The sequence below is a fragment of the Molothrus aeneus genome, chromosome 11 (genome assembly GCF_037042795.1).
Source record: "Molothrus aeneus isolate 106 chromosome 11, BPBGC_Maene_1.0, whole genome shotgun sequence".
NCBI lineage: Eukaryota > Metazoa > Chordata > Aves > Passeriformes > Icteridae > Molothrus > Molothrus aeneus.
This window is the reverse complement of record NC_089656.1, coordinates 7,060,529-7,074,389: the sequence shown is the minus strand read 5'-3', so window position 1 is coordinate 7,074,389 and position 13,861 is coordinate 7,060,529. Positions and strand designations below refer to the sequence as shown.

Genomic DNA, 13,861 nt, shown 5'->3' with positions numbered 1-13,861 from the left:
TGACAAGGTTAGGAGTGCCCACTTACCATTCTTTTTCACATCCTTCTCATATCACTGAAAAAGTCTTATCAAATGCTGAGAACAATAACTGCCCTGCATGGCAGTGAATTTATCAAAGGGAAATGGTACCTGCACAAGTAAATTAATCAAATACATACAACAGCAGCTTTGAGTTTAAAGCTTCACTGTTTAAACCTTAACTTATAAAAACCTCATCACACACACACAGCGCTAGATCTTTATTTTAGGCAAAAAAATGAACTTGGCAGAACAGTTTCAATTGTGTCTTTACAGAAGAAGAAGGCACACCTGAACATTTCCCTGCCTACAAACTTGCCTTGTGAGTGCCTTGAAACCCAATGTGAGCAACTGGCTGGCACACTCAGCACCCACAGCACTTGGTGCTTACAGTAACAATGCAGCTGGCACATCAGCCCAGCCCAGCAGCACTGCTGGCTGCCCACTGCAGGCCTGCCTGAGCTCCTAATGTGTTCCTGTCATTTAAAGCAACACACACATCACTAGGAGGTTTCTTATTGAGATTTTAATGAAAACAGAGGACAAGCTGTACAGACTCAGTCCAGAAACCAATGCTCAAAGGACAACCTGGGACTCATATACAACTGGCAGATTCAGCTCCCCATTTTTAATGTCCCACCCTCCCATTCCAGGGCACAGGAGCCTGGTGAAAACTGAATTGGAAGTGTTCACAGATTGTTTTCCTGTTACTTGAAATCTTGTTTAAGAATTTGCTTCCCCTCTTACATAAAAAGATAACTCAAGAATTACAATAAAAAAGTGACAAAGTACAGATTGAATCTTTTGAGTTCACAGTAATGTACTCCCTTATAAAACTTTCCTTTGCAGGGCTGAAACAAACAACGGGTAAAATTCTTCAAAGTGCCCCAGCTACTTTGGCACCTTACCTGTCATTCACAGGGAAAAAAATTAAAGCACTTAAACAAATAGAATTAAGTCTCATAAATAAAACAAAATGACTTTGAAAATTTTCACAAGTGACACATTAGCCTAAGAGCAGCATGATTCCCTTCAGCAATTTGAATTAGTCCTAGTGTAGAGCAATCCAAAATTTCATAGCAAGTCTGTGTCAGGATAATGCAGTAATCTAATACTATCCTTACAAATCCACACAAATCAAAAATTATTACAATAATGATAAAAAATTAAAAACCTCCAAACACCAAAACCTAACTTAGATCCCAAACTTAGATCAGCATATATTTATAATAAGTACTGATAACTAGCAATTGTTGAAGATTCACAACTATGGGAATAAAATGCATTCCAGCATAAAAATCCTGCTCTGGAGAGGATTATTCTCCATATGTTAGTTGTGCTTTTAACTCATTGGTGAGGTACGTGGTCAGCACTCCTAATACCTTTTCCGTAAGAGCAGAATTTGACATTACAAGAGCAATCAGCTGAGCAGCATCAGTCCAGTCCAAGTTCTTGACAACAGCCATGGCTTCAGCACAGAGCTTCTGCTTCTCAGCAGCAGGCAATTCCATTAAAACCTGAGGGACTGACTTGAACTGTCCAGAAGTCATCCATCCAAGCAATCCACCCAGTGCTCCTCCTGGTAAACACAGTGAATCATCAGTCTTTTTCAGTTAATGATGTGAAAGCCTGGAATTCCCTCCTCAGCCTTCACCAACAATGTTCCCATTGTGATTACAAATCAAGATAGAGTTGTTATCTGTGTCTGCTTTAACCAGGTTTATACAGTTTTCAAAGCATCAAAAAGGATTTTAAAAGCTCTCTACATCCACAGCAACCATAAAGAAACCCTTTATACAATCAACGCTGATAGCTTCAAGCTTAGAAACCAGAACCAAAACAGTCCCTGGGACACTCTCCTAGGGTAAGCTCTACTGCACAGTAAAACCTTGCCCAAGGAAAACACCAGACCAACAACTGCCCCAGCAGTGTCATAGTCTCTTACTAGATACTCCCAGAGTAGTCAGAGCTTTCAGTCCTTTAAGAGTCACACACTGCAGTGTCCAACACACCTGAAACCCACCCCTGCAGATGCTCAGAGACCAAGCCCATCAGACACATCCAGCCTCTCATCTACCATGTGGACAAGACATGCTGGGCTAAGTGGAAGGTCCCAGGCTACCAGGATAACAGCAGAGGGATGGATCATCTCCAGCTGATGTGCCTGTGGCTGCTGAGAAAGCAGCCCAGCAACCCTGCAGGGCTCCCCTCCAGCAGCAGTGTGAGTGCAGCACAGCAGTCCACAGGACAGCACTGCCTGGAGCACACACGGCCTGGGATGGATGGACAGATGGAATGAAGGCAGGAAGGACAGAGAGAGAGAGAACCCTCCTAATGGAGAGGTGGCAGAACTGACCCTGCCACCAAAACTGCCACCCCCAGAGACCGCTCCTAAAAAGTCATCTAGGCACTCATAGGGATGCAGTTTGCAGCTTTAACTCAGTTAGCAAATTTTCCCCATGATAGCACAGAAATACTTGAAAGCCTCTGATGGCTGAATTCATCTTCAAGGGAGTTTTATGAGAACATCAATAACTGATTTAGGGGCACTTAATGCAAAAGCCACTAGAAGCATTGATGTCTAAGATTTAACCACCCTCTTGTTCCTAACAAAAGCACACTCACCTACAGCAATTCCAGGAGGGCCTCCCAGCATGCCCCCCACAAAGGCAGATGCCCCTGTGAGCATGGCTCCCCGGCCAGAATTGGCAACAGCAGCTTTCATGCCCTTCACCTTGGCAACGTGGCTGAGCAGCGCCATCACATCATCAACACGCAGCGGCATCCCGGCGTCCCCAAATCCTGCAAGAGATGTTTGTGTTGTCTTTTGGTCACTGCAGCTGAGTGCTAAATGAACCTGGGGGGAAGATAAGCCTAGTGGTCAAAGACAAACACAGGAAATACTAACTGCTTTCTCTTTTGATTCCCAGAAAACCACCCCATGCAGCATGTGCTGAAGGTTACTGAAAATGCCAATGAGATCTCACATTAGACCAGAAAAAAAATGTGTTTATAACAAATTGAGAGATTCTACAGAATCAAATTCTTCAGTACATTGCTGTTGGCCAGAGAATTCCCATGTGTGTGCAGCATCACACATAGCTCTGGGAAAAAGACAGAGCTTCACTCTACCACAACTAGCAGATTATAACTGACTAATCTGCCAGGTATCTTCTCATCGTCCTAATTTTTACCACAAATCTGTCGATTATTTTCACGTATCAGTTATTCTGCCTGTTTGGTTACATGTTTAAACACTTGCATGCTGATTTCTGAAGGCAGGAGGCTGTCTGTTGAAACCAAGAAGTGCCTGAGAAGTGCTGGAGGAGAGACCTGGTGCTGGGACATTTAGTGCTCAGCTGCTCTGGAGCCAGGCCAGCAGAAAGGTAGGGCTGGATGGATAAGGCAGTCAGGACTCAGAGCACAGATGCCAGCAGAGTCTCACAAAGGAGCAAGCAGAGACACAGGACCCCAGCTTGTGAAATGCTGTCCCATGTCCTCAGCAAGGAACAGAGACCTGTCCCTGAGAACAAGCACTCTGAGCTCAAAACTTCTCCACCTCAGTCACTTGCTGCTGCTGCTGCTCACTACATAAATTCTTCCCACTCTGCACACCAGCTGAGGAAAGGGCTTCCAGGGATAATTAAAAACAAACCAAGAAGTATTCAATGGGATTAAAAATAAAAGCACATCTACACAAGCTGCAGATTTCTCGTTGTACATGTAATGTCAGCAATACAGAACTGATGAACATTTGGGGTTCTTTCAGAGCCTAGAAAACCTCTTATCCCAGTGTGTGTGCAATACTTTCTCAGCCCAGGCCAAGCTGTTTCAGAGTCTTTCCTGAACACATCTCCTCAGTGCACAGTTAATGTGCAGTGGTATCATATTATTTTTCATATTAAAAAATAACTACCGCAACAGAGAAAGCTTTCTTCTGCACTAAAATGGCTGACTGCAAATCATCCATGGCACTGCTGACCCTCAAGGAAGGTCTGTCTTTTGGGAAGGGACCACATACGCTCCATAGTTGCAAAGAGGCACAGCAGGAAATTCATCAAGTAGTTGATTTCTCTCACTACTTCATTCATCTTTGTGTCAGTCTCAAGGAAACATCCAAGTTCATCATTTCACCACTGCTGCTTTTGGGTTCTTGGCAGGCTGCTGACCCAGCAGTGGCTCAGAGAGGCAGAGTGTGCTGGTCAGGGACAGCAGAGCCACACACTCTGCTCCCAGAGTCACAGATTATCTCATTCCATAGGGCTCAAGCTCCAAATCATGAACAAATGGCTGCTCTGCCTAGAGCAGTGGGGAAAAGCCCCCAAAATATACTACTGTTACAGCTGCCATTGCCAGGCCTGGAAAGAGAGACAATTAAGTGTTTGTTTTCACCTTTCTAACCAAAGGTGAGCTGCTTTCCACTCAGAGTGCCATTCACAGCAGCCCCCAGCAGGCTGAAATGCTGCAGGATTCACTCCCTCCTCTCAGACACTGATTTGTGCTTGTGCTTCACCTCTGTGCCACGTCCCAGACTAACCCAAAGTGCTGAAAACAATTTGCATCTCCTCTCTGGGCTAAATTCAGTCTATGTCTCACACAAAGCCCTCCAGGATGAAGGCTCTGCAGCACAGGTGGGACAACACACCTTGGAGAGCTGACAACCCAGGGCTCTCCCTGATGGTAAGATAATCAGCTTTGCCCCCTCAAACTGAGGAAGTGCTACAATTTCCTAAAGCAATCCAGTTGTACCAGATGTGCAATGATGCTTTGTGAGCAGACATGCCCACAGCTGAAGCACCAGGTTGCAGCACTGGGTTGAAGCTGGCTGCCCAAAGTCACCTGCACTGCCATCCTCCACAGGGCCAAACTGCAAGGTGTCCTCACAGTGACATGGCAAAGGTGACCAGCTACCTTTGCTTTCTCTGGATAAACAAAACACTCCTTAATAACTACCTTAAAGAGCAGTTGACCTAAAGTTAAAAAATAGCCAGGCCATAAAGTACGTGGTCATCACACTGCTGCCTGGTGGTGTACAAATTTGTAGCAAGGCAAATTTGGAACTCATCAACCACCCTCAATATAAAACAGAAACTTGCTGGGACTCCAGAAACTGAAACTAGTTTTTTCATACTAAATTACTGATCATTTCACTCCCATCACAACTCTCCCAAAGGAAATTTGCACTCGCAAAATTAACATTTATTTGGGCTCTTTTGGCTTGACTGAACAGGGTTCTTGGCACAGCAGAATGGGTCCAGCTTAAATCTGGATGTGAGCATTACACTCAAAATTCTCAAAGACTTCACAAGGAGCACTCATTTTCTCTAAACACTTACAGGTATTTCTATGATCTCTTGTCATATTTACTATAATTGAAGTGCAGCAGAGAACATTAGTGAACACAGTACCTGAGGCACAGCACATGCAAGGTTGGCCTTTTTTTAAACTGTACATACAGAGCACTAGTGGGAGCCACTGAAACATAAACCATGTCCTAACATGTAAAGTAAACCCAGTTTCCTACATTTGGCACACAGAATTATGAATTCAATTAAGAATCAAGATGATCAATCAGGCAATTTTCAGTGAGCACATATTTATTCAACCACACACCCCAGGCCATTAAAGGATATTTTGACAATACACTAACAAGTTGCATCACAGAGGCACCACAAAAGTGTTTAACTGCTATTAGGATAAGCAGCCCCTACCAAAAAACCAATTTCAATAACTGTCAGCAGCCAGCCAGCTCGCTCAGGAAATCAAACAAAAGGCTTATAAAGCTCTGCAGCTCCAAACCTCTAACACCTCACACAGTGGTGATGATGTCTGTGAGAAGCCACCTGCAAGAATGTGGAGCACAAAGTTGCATCTGACATCAACCTACTGATCAGAATCACAACCAAGCAGAAGAGGAAGATAGGCATGTTGCAGAATGCCAGTGGTGCTACAAAGGAGCAAGGATCCTACCCCAGAACAGCACAGAAAGAGCTGTAAACTTTGTGCGTTAGAGGTACAATCACATGATAGCCAAAAACATTTACAAACTCTGATGGTGTAACTGACAAGTAACTTAATGTGCAATTTGTTTCTAGCAACCAATTGTTCCCTACTGAATTCACCCAGACATTAGGAAACACCAAGATTGTAAAAACTGGATCTGGTCTAATGAAGGGATAGAAATGTCAACATCCATAAAACTGTGTGCAGCTTTCAAAGGTGCTAAGTCCCCACAGCTCCTACTGACTTCACGTGGTACTGAGAATCTTCAGCACCTGAAGAAAAAAACAAACCCAAGAGTTACAGAACATGAAGTTGCTGAGAAACCAAGCTCTGTTGTGCAACGTTTTTGTTCTGCTGCAGTTTGATGGCTGCTTTCCTTGTGTCTTTGTGGTCCCCAAATACTCATCCCCAGTTTTAGATTCTGTACTTCAGTTGATGCTCCCTTGCTCACTTTCAGCCCAAGGACAGGAGAACAAAGTGAGTAATGCTCCTGCTCTCCCTATCCAAAGAGATCATGTTCCAACATCTCAACTTTGAGCCTACAGCCAGAAGGTTTTCTTAAGAAGAAAAATGCCATAGAAAGAATTGAAACAACAACATCATCCCCAACTCACTGAAAGTCCTGCTAATACAAAGGAATTGAAGAGGGTTCCCAGTAAACTCAGTGGTGTGAACCTCATTTCAGCTGTTCCCAGGCTAACATTCCCATCTCATCAGCCTACTTCCCCCTTCACCAAATGACGACTTCAGACAAGCAAAAGCCCTTCTAGCCCTGCACTCACTATCCCCCTGAGAGAAAAATGAGCCTGTTCCCCAATGCCCACACAGCAGACATTCCCAGCAGCACCCAGCAGCCTGCCCCACCATGGAGCTGCCCCCACTGCTCCTTGCAGCTTCTCATGGAGGGAACTGAGGGAACATCTCTGCCACGTACACAGCACAAAACCCCACCCACACAGCACATTCCAAACCCACTGGGAAGATACAGAGATAAGTGTTCTTACCTGTGCCTGTCCGTATCATGGTGGACACCAGATGGTGATGAACAAGAATATGAGGTTACAATTTCTTCTCTCTCAACTGTACAGCAACAGCTCTCTATGAACTGCAACCTTTTTTAAGAAATATGAGAACAGCACTGGAGAAAATCCAAACACAAGGTACTCAGACACTGAGACAGACTAAGGAACACAACTTCACAAACAACAGGGTGCAGGACAACATCACCTGATTGACTGAACAGGCCAGAAGTCCATCAACAATCTCAGTAACAGCTGGTGGACAGACAGGACTCAAGATACTGAGTCCATCTGCAAAGGAGGACTCTCTCATCACTGGTGCCTACACATCCTGTGAGCACGAGCAACACCTGGCTCCTAAACCATCACTGTCTGAAAATCACACCTTTACAGCCTGGTCTAGCACTGGGAACCTGCAAAGCAGGGGGCCTGTCTGATATAAATCATGACTGACTGTCATGAGCAGCCAGTAAACCTACCAGTTTTGAACCTGCTCTGCATTTACAATTTTCATTTATTTTGCTAAGAAAGGGTTTACTCCTGCTTGGTGGCAAAACAGTTAAAATATGCTTACTGCCATTCTCACCTCAGCATTTGGTGCTCTTCTTTCCCAACCATAAGGATTCACTATATCTACAAATATTTACTGTAATAATATGTTACTGACTATATATTTACTCAGAGTTCTTTCAGTTTCAATTATATGAGGAGATGGTAAGAAACTCTTGTATTTGCTAGACAACCTGAATTCAACTGAAATGCACAAAAGAGGATTTTAATATAGTTCTGTAAGTACTGAGGCCTTAAGAGCATTGCTTTTCTTCTGTGTATTTATCAAAGCATGTAATATAATCAAAGCACTTAATAGGTTTATTTAACACAAGAGGTAACAAATTCACTCATTAGATGAGCAAACTACTTGTAGGGACCTAGAAGCTGATTTTACAAGGTTCTTAGATGCCTAAAAATGCAGCTAAATATTCAGTGGGAATGATCTCATTCCCCTGAGATAAAAGGAAATTTGGCACCTAACCTCTCTAGGCACTTAGGATACCCAGCTTACCTGGTCTGCTAAATTACAAAGCATCTGTGAAAGAATGGCCATAACTCCTTTTGCCCTTGAATTTTTATAGACCTCATTCATTGTCCTTCTAATTAATAAACTAAGAGTGATTCTTTCCCCACATTTCCTAGTCAGTTTCTCCATTTTGAAGGCTGTATTCAAAAAAGTTACAGGTTGCTTTCATCAGCTAGCTGATACTGAAGCCAATAATGTGACTTTCAGTTAAGAAAGAGGAAAGAGCTGACACTCAGAAACACAAGTAACAGAGCTGTTCCACTGTAGAGGTACTTAGCATAGCACACAGCAGTGATATCTTCAAAATCTGAACTAAACCTGAAAATTAAAGATGTTTTCCCTGACTCATTGCAAAAACACAGAACTTCATCTCATTAAAATTAATCGACATGTTCTGAATGCTTTAAAATTTATTAAAAATGTTATGACTAAAATAGGCTGAGCAGAAAATGTAATTATAAATCCTTTGAAATAGCCGAAATTTAATTACACTAGAGCTATTTCTTTATTTATTTTCCTGTCAATTTCAGGTTTACTGCTGCTGAAACATTGCTCCAGCTGCAATGTGACTTGGAGAAATGAGGAACGAGATGTTCATTGAAAACCCACCTAGACGCGTTTCTGTGTCACCTGCTCGGGGTGGCCCTGCTTGGGCAGGGTGATCTCAGAGCTCCCTTCCCACCATAATGACTCGGGGATTCCGTGCAGCGCAAGGGGATTTCAGTGCGGCCTGAAGGTCTTTAGGGGCATCAGCGCCGCACCGAACCACGGCCCCAGGTCCAAGTCCAGGTCGAGCTCCGGGCCCGGCCGCAGGCACTGGGGCGGCTCCCCCGGCGCTCCCGCTCCGGGCAGCGCGGCCCCGGCGGCCGCACCCGCGAACCCCGCGGGCCGATAGCGCTGCCGGGCACGGGGCCCTCACGGACAGCGCCAGCGCCGCGCTCCGCCACGCCACGCCACACCATTCCTTCCTTCCTTCTCTCCCTCCGCCCCTCTCTCCCCCGCCTACCTGCGCCGGCAGCGCCCGGCTCTCCGCCGGCCGGCTACGAAACAGCGGTGGCGCCGGAGGAGGGGCCCCGCGGCGCGCCCGGCCCGGCCCGGCCCGCCCTCAGCTCTGCGGCCGCGGAGCGCCCGCTCTGCCCTCAGCTCTGCCGGCCGCGGAGCGCGGGGTCCGGCCCTGCCCTCAGCTCTGCCGGCCGCGGAGCGCGGGCTCCGGCCCTGCCCTCAGCTCTGCCGGCCGCGGAGCGCCTGGGTGGCGGGGCCCGCGCTCTCCGCCGCGGCCTCGGGCCCTCCCCGCCTGCTCCGCCGCCGAGTGCCGCCCCCGGGCTGGGAGCACGGCCCCGAACGGCCCGGCCGGACACGGGCTGTGTGCGGGGCACCGCACGCTGTGCCGGGCCCGGAGCAGGCAGCAGGGGGGTCAAAGTGAGGGAAGGCTGGGAGAGCTGGAGTTGTTCAGCCTGGGGAAGAGGAGCTTTGGGGTGACCGCACTGCGGCCTCCCAGTGTCTGAAGGGAACCTGGAGGAAAGATGCGGCAAGGCTGTTTGATAGAGCATGAAGTGACAGGACAAGGGGGAATAGGTTCACATTGACGGAGAGTCGGTTTAGATTATAGATTAGTGCCAGGAAATTAATTCATGGTGCTAAAGACTTATGTCCAAAAAGGAGACAGAGGAGTAAGTAAAAGTAAGTAAAGCTCTGTAGCTTTTTTTGAATAAAGGGAGAGGCCACGAGGCATTTCCCATGGGGTCTCTGAAATTGCTAGAGGATGTAGCCTCCTTTTTATCCTGATTTCCCCACTGCATTTCCCCCTCTCTGTCCCCACTGGCTGAAGTACTTGAGAGGTACAGACTTCCCAAATCACCTAATACAGAACCTCTTCTAATGTGTATCCTGCTCTTTCTGTAAGTCCAGGAATTTAGTACAGCCTTGGGTGAGAAGCAGTCTGTGTCAATTAGTGGAATTCTGGAATTTTTGGTTCCCCTCATTGCTTCTTTCACCTGTAAGTATCTGGCTTAATCTACCAGCAGGCCCACAGTTTGTTTGTAAAGACACCTTCTCATTGCTTTCATTAGGAAAAATTGTTGGATTGTGGTGAGGCATTGGAATAGGGGAGGACAGGCATTGTGGTTGCCCCATCCTGGAAGTGTCCAAGGCCAGCCTGGATGAGGTTGGAGCAGTCTGGGAGTGTGGAAGGTGTCCCTGCCCTGGCAGGGGGGTGGAACAAGATGTTCCTCAAGGTCTCCTTCTAAGCCAAACCATTCTATGATGCTATGATTGTAGGAACATGCTTGTGGAACACAACATCCCAGTCCCATCTGAGCTGGGATAAAGGAGGAAAGGGGCTGCCTGCCACAGAATGGTGCCTGGCCCTACTCTGAGAATTTAATCTCAGAATATTTTTGCATGCTTGTCATCCAGGTTTGTCTCAGCCACCAGCTCAGTAAAATGCAGTGTGCTAGTCTGATAGAGCACCAGGAGCAATCAAATGAGCATTAAAACAGCTGTGTCACATATGGCTCCTGAAATATCACACTGGCTGCTAATACCAGTACAGTCTTGGAAAAGTTACTGCCAAATGTTAAAAATGCTGCCATTTCCTCAAGAATGGTTTAATAACAGAGGTTTTTGGCTTTGTAAACTAAGCCTTCATTATGATTTCATTTCTGATTTAAGATAAACCATCTCCCGTCAGTTCCTTATTCAGAAATCAAAAATGCAGGATGAGAAAATGAAGGAGAAATATAACTCACAATTTTTGTCCCTTTCTTGCAGCTGCACTGGGGACTTCTTAACCTCCCCATGCTTTATATGATCACATAAAATAACTCTCTGTGTAACAACTCAAAATGTTACAGGTCTACTGATGCTCTTGATTTTTATGATTTGGATGTAAAACACAAATGTAATTCCTAAAATGAGCAAAGAACTTAAATGCCATGTACATTTTAAAAAGTTACACCCCAAAATCCAGCTGCAAGCAGCTTTCCAAGGGGCAAAATTAAAAGCAATGAAGTCTGCCAACCCTCAAAGGAGGGAATTTTTATCACTATGCCAAACTGAATCATTACCTTACTACTCCAGGTAAAAATACACACGGGTTATTAGGGCTACATCAGTGGGTATTTACTGGGTCTGGTTTTTAGTATGGTGGAAATTACTAAAATCAAGATGTAAGATAACTGTGTAGTATATATCTTATACTGCTGCAATTGCAGTACAGCCTTATGCAATCGCTGACTCAGCGAGAATCTGGTCCTTACAGGAATCTGGTTCTTTATGGGAATCTGGTTAGCAGGAATCTGGTTAGCCCTGGGGAAATGACTTCTTTTTCCCATGGAAAATTGCCTCTGTTTGCAGCCACTTGCACTGGCAGACCGTGTGGTGCCAAGCGAGAAATTTGCTTGGATTTCTCCAATTTCTTTGCTGGATTTCTCCGAAACTAAAGCTGCCAGCACGTAGGACCCTGCACGTCCTTGGAGCCCCAAACACCACATCTGTGCTGATACCCAGACCCTGAAGAAATTACTTCTTTTTCCCATGGAAAATGGCCTCTGTTTGCAGCTACCTGCCCTGTAGACAGTGGAGTGCCAGGTGAGAAATTTGCAAACTTTGCTGGATTTCTCCAGAACTAAAGCTGCCAGCAACTGGGACCCTGCAATCTGATTATTTGAGGGAATCTGGTTCTTTAAGGGAATCTGACTAATGGGAATCTGGTTCTTGGAGGGAATCTGGTTAACGGGAATCTGGTTCTTTACAGGCATCTGGTTAATGGGAGTCTGGTTCTTGCATGCTCTGGGTTAAGATACGATTGTGTCCGCGGTTCCCAGCCAGGATCTGATGGAGTCAGCCTGTTCCTCCCCTGGGTGAGCACTCAGCCACGCCCGTGTGTCAGCCCAGCTCTCACTCGCTGGGCTCGGGCTGGATCCCGGCGCTGGTTCGCTTTTCCGCGCCCGGGTCCCGCTGCCCGGCGGCTCCATCTGGCGGCAGCCGCAGCTCGGCGGAGCCCGCAGCTCCTCTCACGGATCCGGGGAAGCCGCAGCTCCGCGCCTGCCCCTCGGGAAGGGCCGCCTGAGCACACGCAGGGACGGCTTTGCTCCGTGTGCTTTTTAATTCTGGGAGCTGGTGGAGTGAAAGCAGCTCAAGACAGTCCTGCTGCACATCCGATCCTGTCAATAATCTCACTGTAGTCTCTGTCTATTTAGGGACTGGAACATCTCTCTTAGGAAGAAAGGCTGAGGGAATCGGGCCTGCTCAGTCCAGAGAAGTGACCTCATCCCTGTCAGTGTCCGAAGGGAGGTGTCAGAGCACGGACCAGGCTCTCAGCAATGGAAAAAGAGAAACAGGAACTGATGAGGAAGAACTTCCCTGTGCAGTGACCAAGCACTGAACAGGCTGCCCACGGAGGGTGGGGGGTCTCCCTCACTGGGGACATTCCACAACAATCCTGGACACAATCCCGGGCCATGTGCTCTGGGATGGCCCTGCTGGAGCAGGGAGTTGGGCCACTGTGTTCCCTTCCAACCTGACCCATTCTGTGATTCCCTATTCACTGCAGTGAGCTGGGCTCTTAATAAATACTAGATGTCATTGCTCTTCCCCCATCCCTTTTATCAGCATTGAATCACTCTTTCATTTCCTGTATCAGGATGTTTTATATCTTTTTCCTCTTCAGGTTACTAGGATCTCCATGCTTTTAAAAATCAAGATAAAAGCCACCCTTTTACCCCCAAAAATCCTCATTATGTGTCAAAAGCAGGCATCAGAAATCAACCACAGCAGTGGTGCACTGGCATTCTGGTTTGAAGAGCCTCCTGGCAGATTTCTGTCAAGGGCTTCCCTAACATGCAGCAGAACCCAAAATGACTGCAAGCCCTTCAATGTGTCCTCAGCCTCACGTTTGCACAGCTTTTGACATACTAAGAGATAGGCCAAGGGGCACCACAAATGGTTTCAGCTGCAGAGGGGCTGTTGCTACCAAAACAATGATTCATTCTGGCTTGCAGCCTGTCCTTTAGTACATCTTGGGAAAATGCTCATAGGAAGCAGGCTCAGTCTGGAGAAACTGTCCAGAGACACCTGATCCAATTATCTGAAACACCTATTACCTTCACAGGAAACTCTGACATATTTTTTTCCAAAGATGAGACACTTAATCTTGTTGCACAGAAAAAAGGTTGTTTCTCTGCATTTAATTCTATGCTAGAGAATCCCAGAGAAAACATGAGGATTAGGCAACTGTATGTGACAAAATTAGTTTCATAATTTCATCTAGTTGCACCAGGTTTTTTTCCTTAAAACCTTGGAATTTTTTATCATCACAACGGCAGGACAAAGAACCATTCCAAACTTGAGGCATGCATGAAGTAATATTGATCTGTTTGTCCAAGTTTGCAAAGCACCTAAATACTCTCAAAGTTTTCCTTTAGTGTCAATGCATTTCTTGGATATGGGTGAGGATGGTTTAATTTAATGTTCGATCAAAGCAAAGAGAAAAGAAGAAAAAGGAAGAAATATCGTGTGTTCTCCAGAACATGTGGTGGGAGTGGGCCACAGAGAAGAAAGGGGATGGAGGATGTAACAAAGCAACTTTCTAATCACATCCCAGTTTGGGAGGGTATGAGATTCCTGTTGTTTCCCCCCAAAGGCTGGAAAACCCTGTGCTGCAGTGATGAAAAGCTGCTTTGCTTATCCCTGACTCTGCTGTCTCGGGCTCCAGAAGACTTCCATCTCTCCCTAGGTACTGTAA

The 13,861-nt window shown here is 46.2% G+C and overlaps 1 protein-coding gene and 1 long non-coding RNA gene across 7 annotated transcripts; one reads left to right on the top strand and one right to left on the bottom strand.

Moving 5' to 3' along the window:
* Positions 1-529: 529 nt before the first annotated feature.
* Positions 530-9,364, bottom strand: C11H19orf12 (chromosome 11 C19orf12 homolog). Of its 6 annotated transcripts, none has more exons than XM_066557443.1 (4): positions 9,125-9,364; positions 7,026-7,159; positions 2,644-6,293; positions 530-1,597 (listed from the first exon to the last, which is right to left on the bottom strand). In XM_066557443.1, exons 3-4 carry the CDS (start codon positions 2,801-2,803, stop codon positions 1,335-1,337), a joined length of 423 nt encoding a protein of 140 aa, XP_066413540.1. In that variant the 5' UTR covers positions 2,804-6,293; positions 7,026-7,159; positions 9,125-9,364; the 3' UTR covers positions 530-1,334. The 6 variants fall into 6 exon arrangements, with proteins under 6 accessions (XP_066413540.1, XP_066413541.1, XP_066413538.1 ...); XM_066557444.1 differs by having other exon boundaries at positions 2,644-2,875; XM_066557441.1 differs by having other exon boundaries at positions 2,644-2,820; positions 9,125-9,359.
* Positions 9,365-9,402: 38 nt separating this feature from the next.
* On the top strand, positions 9,403-12,709 carry LOC136561232 (uncharacterized). The gene is made up of 4 exons (XR_010784308.1): positions 9,403-9,798; positions 11,473-11,706; positions 11,873-11,978; positions 12,318-12,709. It is a non-coding gene; the product is annotated as an uncharacterized lncRNA (long non-coding RNA).
* The last annotated feature ends 1,152 nt before the right edge of the window (positions 12,710-13,861 follow it).

Excerpts from the sequence above, each read along its gene's own strand:
- C11H19orf12 (XM_066557441.1), bottom strand. Across the intron at positions 1,598-2,643 it reads CCCTCCTGGAATTGCTGTAG|GAGGAGCACTGGGTGGATTG; the intron begins GTGAGTGTGCTT and ends TGTGTTTACCAG.